This window comes from Bos indicus, chromosome 4, assembly GCF_029378745.1.
Source record: "Bos indicus isolate NIAB-ARS_2022 breed Sahiwal x Tharparkar chromosome 4, NIAB-ARS_B.indTharparkar_mat_pri_1.0, whole genome shotgun sequence".
NCBI classification, from domain to species: domain Eukaryota; kingdom Metazoa; phylum Chordata; class Mammalia; order Artiodactyla; family Bovidae; genus Bos; species Bos indicus.
In genome coordinates, this window is record NC_091763.1 from 92,802,277 (window position 1) to 92,808,231 (window position 5,955).

The window sequence follows — 5,955 nt, forward strand, 5'->3', positions numbered from 1 at the left end:
CGGAGGTATCAGTGCGCTGCTGTGAGAGAGTAATGAAGAGGACAGTCACATAATCTCTAATAATAGGGTAGTAATAGAGAACCTTTCACAACTCCTTTAAAGCTCTTTCACGCACATTATCTAATTTGATCCTCATAAAACCCTGGAGATAGGTACATTGTGGGGGATACAGGGGGAGTTTTTAGCGGTTATGGGATATGCCTGCAGTCGTACAGCTATTAAATGTCTGGATTCAAACCAGACCTTGAAAGCCCGCCGTCCACCCGCTCGTGCCCTGGCTCACTGCTGCGTGGTCTACAGCACACCTCCTGTGGTTTTCTTGATTCCGCCGCACCTCTCCCCAGGGGAGTGCCTTTCATTACTGTCATTTCTAGACAATGAATTGTCTTTGAGGAGATGATAGCCATGGCAGACAGCAAATCTTGTTGTTATCCGCATCTGAAGACCTGGATGCGGGTGGTAACGGAGCACGTGGGTGTTCTCGGAGATCGACGATGTGCCACGTGTGGTTTCTTCTGTTTTCAGGCCCCAGAAGCCCATCCCGGGAAGGAAAATGCGCTGTGGACCCCTGTATCGATTCCTGTGGCTTTGGCCCTATCTGTCTTACGTGGAGGCTGTGCCCATCTGCAAGGTCCAGGATGACACCAAAACCCTCATCAAGACAATTGTCACCAGGATCAATGACATCTCACACACGGTAGGGAGGGACTGGGAGACGAGGTAGAACCGTGGCCATCCCGTGGGGGACCCCAGAGGCTGGCGGAGGAGGCTGTGCAGCCTTGCACAGGGCCCCAGTGGCCTGGACGCCCCCCTGGCATAAAGACAGCTCCTCTCCTCCTCCACTTCCCTTGCCTCCCGCCTTCTCACTCTCCTCCCTCCCAGACCGGAATCCTAGTGCCCAGGCCCAGAAGGAGTCACAGAGGTCCTGGGGTCCCCTTGGCAGGTGGCCAGAACCCCAGCAGCAGTCCCTCTGGGCCTCCATCTCATTTCTAGAATGTTTTAGTCGTTAGGCATTCTTCCTGCCTGGTAACTGAGCTTAGACCCTGCGAGCTCATTACTCATTACTGCCAGCCCTGCCTGTCAAGCCCTCTTCAGATACAACCCTCTGTGTTTTTGTAAATAGTTATCAGTGTCTCTTGGGGCATTTTTTCTGAGGTCCATAAGCTCAGACCTGCAACCACAGATGAGGTCTGTATTTAGAATGAGGGAGATGTCTGTAAAGTCTTAAGCTAGTCAGGTTCCACAAGGTTTTTAAACTCCAGTTTCCTCATCTAGAAAATGAAAGTGGGAAAGTGTTAGTTGCTCAGTCATGTCCAACTCTTTGAGACCCCATGAACTGTAGTCTACCAGGCTCCTCTGTCCATGAAATTCTTCAGGCAAGAATACTGGAGTGGCTTGTTATTTTCTTCTCCCAACAAGATCTTCCCAACCCAGGGATTGAACCTGGGTCTTCTAAATTGCAGGCAGATTCTTTACCGTCTGAGCCACCAGGGAAACCCATAAGACCTTGTGAAGACTATTAAGATAGTCATCTAGACAACAAGACTATCTTAATAGTCTTCATAAGGTCTTCATGAGACTAAATTAGATAAAGCAAGTGACCCTCCCTGAATACCCTTGCAGAACCAGAACTGTGTGTGCCCTCTTTCAAGGTTTTCAGTCATGACTTTTGATAGCTTCCCACCTTAAAAGCCAACTTGCTCACCTGCGTGGAGCAATCTGGAGACTTCCACATCTCCTGACCACTCTATATTTCTAACAGTGGCTTTGGGAAGCCAGAGAGCAGTTAGGTAGCCAGAAGCGGGGACAGATCAGAAATAGACAGTGTCTGCATTTCCTAGAGAAAAGCCCTTAAATTCATTGCTTTCAAAACAGTCATTCAGCAAGCTGTACACAATAGACCCAGAGTGCCCCAACCTGTGTGGTGCCGGGATTGATTGCTGTGGGTGGCGGGGGAGGGGAGAGCCCCTCCTGGTAACCAGGGTTACTTGAGCAGAGCAGTGAGCTGGGGCATCGCTGGGGTAATGGCCTGAATCCCTTAGGGGGTGAGACTTCCTGGAGAATCTGACTGTGAGGGAGGAGTCTGCTTGGGGTGGAAGAGTTGGGGACGGGGAATGTACGGAAGACCTCAATGCCTGGGGAAGAAACTCAAGCAGGAAATAGGGAGTCATGGCTGGTTCTATAGCAGAGTCATTTGGAAAAGGGAACAGCCTGCAAAGGCTGGTCTGGAGGCAAAGGGCAGGGTGGTTTGGGAAGGGCAGAAAGATAGGAGCCCAGGAGACCAGCTTGGAAACATGGTGGTCACGTGGGCACAAGAAGTAAGGGCCCAGGGAGGATGGTGTGGAAGCGGGGGAGGAAGCACCTCTACGCTCTAGGGAAAGGCGGAGTCAGGGGAGCTCTGAGGAGCTGCCCTCTCTCCCACTGAGCTCTTGCTCTCCCCTTCCTCCTGCATAGCAGTCCGTCTCCTCCAAACAGAGGGTCACTGGTTTGGACTTCATCCCTGGGCTCCACCCTCTCCTGAGTTTGTCCAAGATGGACCAGACATTGGCGATCTACCAACAGATCCTCACCAGTCTGCCTTCCAGAAATGTGGTCCAAATATCCAATGACCTGGAGAACCTCCGGGACCTTCTCCACCTGCTGGCCGCCTCCAAGAGCTGCCCCTTGCCGCAGGTCAGGGCCCTGGAGAGCTTGGAGAGCTTGGGCGTTGTCCTGGAAGCTTCCCTCTACTCCACCGAGGTGGTGGCCCTGAGCCGGCTGCAGGGGTCACTACAGGACATGTTGCGGCAGCTGGACCTCAGTCCCGGGTGCTGAAGCCTTGAAGGCCTCTCTTCCCAAAGTCCAGGGAAGAAACCTGAGCTTCTGGCTGTCCACAGGAGAAGAGAGCCTATGTGGGCATCCTTTATGCAGGCCAGCGGGCCATTTCTCTCTCGCTCCTCTCAGCTGCTCTTCCAAAGGCAGAAAACTGCGAGGCAGGAAACCAAAGATATAAATACAGATTCCACGCCCACCGGGAAGGGGGGCCCATCCAGCAAACACTAGACCGGAGCTGGGATTTTCACAGCAGTCTTCCTCCCTGTTCCAGCTCCCTCTCACTGCATGCTTCAGCATGACCTGGGGTGATTTCAGAGCCTTTGGACCATCAAGCAAGATTCCCTCTGAGAATCCAGGGAGCATCATGAAGGCTACAGCACATACAGCTGGATATTCCCACACAACATACGATGGAAGCATTTATTTATTTATTATGCATTTTATTCTGAATGAATTTGAAGCAAAACACCAGCTTTTCCAGGCTCTTTGGGGTCAGCTGGGGTGAGGAACGCTCCTGGGGTGCCCATCGACAGGCCTCACTGAGGCAAACCCATTTTGAGTGACTTGAGGCCTCTCAAGTTTGTTCTCCAGGGACTGGCTTTGTTTCTACTGTGACTGACTTTAAATTACAGTGTTTGCAATGGCATTGCTCTGAATGGATCTTGAAGGACCAAGTTGTTTTAAAAAGAAGAAGATGAATTTTGTCAAGTGTAATATATCACTGGGTATAACCCGGAGGTGGGAGATGTGTTGATGGGAGCGGGGGAGATCCAGAATGTGTTTTCTGAATAACATTTGTGTGATGGACTCTTTGGATGGGGTGAGGTCATCTTCTCATCTTTGTGGTTTTCATGAAGAGGAGATGACTCCTTCAGGGGGATTGTGGGGGTTGGCCAACCATCCATGGATGGAGTGGTGGGGGCACTGAAGCTGAAGACCGTCGGGGTAGTGGTGAGCTCTGGCCTTCTCTGACTGTTAGAGAGTGGTCTTGCTCATCAGGAAGTGAGGACCCCACACTGGAGATGGTGACCCCCAGAGCAGGGGTCCTTGGTATGAATGGTCTGGGTTGACCCCACACTGTGTTGATAACATGGTCGTGACCTTCTTTGGGATTTGCATGCTCACCCAAAGCAAGGCCATGTTTCCCATCCATTTGGGAAGGATTTTCATTCCAGTGGGAGAGGGAAGTATTCCAGTGTGGACTTCAGTGGATGGTCCCTCGACCTGGGTCAGCAATGGGTCAGTTGAGGCCCAAGACCCCAGGACCAGCCCCCAGGAGCCTCCTTCTCACTAGTGGTCATGTGCAGTAGAACAAAAGAGGAGGCTTGGGTTTCCCACCAACCTGCCATTGTGATGCAGCCGTCACACAACAGGAGGTGGATCTGTCCAAGGAAATTGGAATCTAAGCAACCAATTTTAAGACTGAGCACCTACTTGTGCTCAGCCCCAACTGGTGCTATGGGCTGAGAAGCTCACCAAATAAATATTAAAATGCAAGCCCTGCCCTCAGGGACCTTGCATTCCAGATGGTAGAATCCCACTCACCAGCATGCAAAGGCTGCCGTTTCACCATGGCAACTGAGCAGCTGAGACAGTGCAGTCCTCAGCAGGTGGGAAATGCTGAGCTGTGGAGGGCAGTGCCCAGGGGCCTACAGGCTAACTGTGCTTGCACTTGGTAGCAGTTTTACTTTTCAGGGCACGTCAGCATCTATTACTGTGATGCCACATCCCTTTGAAGCGGGATAGCTAAGAATTTAATAAGAAGAAAATACCTAAGACCATAACAGCAGACAGGGGGCAGGACCAAGTCTAGAATCCTGGTCCTCTGACCTCCAGAGTGCCCCTTGAGCCAGGTGGTAGTCTCTGGAGATGTGAACAAAGTAGGGCAGGGAGGGCAGGAGTGTTTGCTGGAAGAGAGGAGTTCCGAGGCCAATTTTGCAGGCAGTGAGGGAAGTGAATTGCCTGGAGGGAGGAGGCTGTTTTGTTTGAAGCTTCGGTCTGAGACACCGAAGGGAGGTGATAGGGTGAGCAGCTAGTTACAAAGAAAGGCAGAGGAAGCAAAGATGGGAGGGAAGGGTTATGTTGAAGAGGACTTCAGGGGCCAAGACATTTGCTACTGAAAGAGATAAGGGTGAAAAGTTCTAGAACGAGACTCATGTGATGGACAGAGTCAGACCTGCTCGAGAAGATAAGTCCTGATGATCACAGCCCAGTCAGACCGGGATGTTTTAAGCCTTTTGCTCACAAAACCTGGCATGGCACTAGGGCTTGTTCCCAGAGTGTGAAACTTCCAAAATATAAATGATTGTGTTTTTCTGTAACTTAAAACAATTTTTTTTTGTTGTTCCAAAAAGTCCAAATAAATGACCTTTGCCCCTTGGTCCTTATTTTTGGTCGTCTGCTGTGGAGGGGCTCCAGAAGGGCTGCCTGTGTGTGACAGGGCACTGCCTGGCTGGCCCCAGTCCATCCCTGGGATCAGCTCTGCCTGGGCTTGGCCACAGCCAGCCACCAGTTATTCAGGCTAAAGGATTCCCCCAAAGCCCAGAGCACTTGCTGCACCAGAGGCTATACAGATCAGCCTTGAGAAAAACCAAGCAGCCAGCTATTCCAGAAACAAAAACTGAGAAAGGAGCAATCGCAACGAAACCATACATAAAATCATGTGGCCCAGTAACAGACCAGGTGCACAGACTGGAAGAGACCGGACTGGTCTTGTCCAGAACACAGAGCACAAACACTCACCTCTGTGGTGCCGTTTGGACCTAAGAGTTTCAAAACTCAAGCCCCAGGGAGGACCCAGGGGGCCGGCCCCTCAAAGGCAGTCACTTCCACAGGTGAAAAATTGCTCCTCCAAAAATTTCTGATTTCTCTGGAGAGTTTAATGAGATAATGATCTAGCAGAGTGTCAGCCTTAAAACAGATTTAAGTGAATTTTCTTCTCTTCACATCACAATTAGCTGCTGCCGCCGCTGCTGCTAAGGCACTTCAGTCGTGTCCGACTCTGTGCGACCCCGTAGACAGCAGCCCACCAGGCTCCTCCATCCCTGGGATTCTCCAGGCAAGAACACTGGAGTGGGTTAGCAGCAGGCTTTAAATGTCAGTATCCAGGCCCAGGGAACACACTCATGCAAACCCACCTCC

General features: G+C 51.2%; 1 protein-coding gene across 1 annotated transcript; it reads left to right on the plus strand.

Moving 5' to 3' along the window:
• The first annotated feature begins 529 nt into the window (after nucleotides 1–529).
• LEP (leptin) lies at nucleotides 530–5,194 on the plus strand. Its single transcript, XM_019959033.2, has 2 exons — nucleotides 530–697; nucleotides 2,455–5,194. The coding sequence occupies exons 1-2, from the start codon at nucleotides 554–556 to the stop codon at nucleotides 2,812–2,814; spliced, it is 504 nt and encodes a 167-aa protein (XP_019814592.2). The 5' UTR covers nucleotides 530–553; the 3' UTR covers nucleotides 2,815–5,194.
• Nucleotides 5,195–5,955: the final 761 nt, after the last annotated feature.

Coding starts and splice junctions, on each gene's coding strand:
- LEP (XM_019959033.2), top strand. CDS start 554: ATGCGCTGTGGACCCCTGTATCGATTCCTGTGGCTTTGGCCCTATCTG. Junction 698..2,454: donor TCAATGACATCTCACACACG/GTAGGGAGGGAC, acceptor CCTCCTGCATAG/CAGTCCGTCTCCTCCAAACA.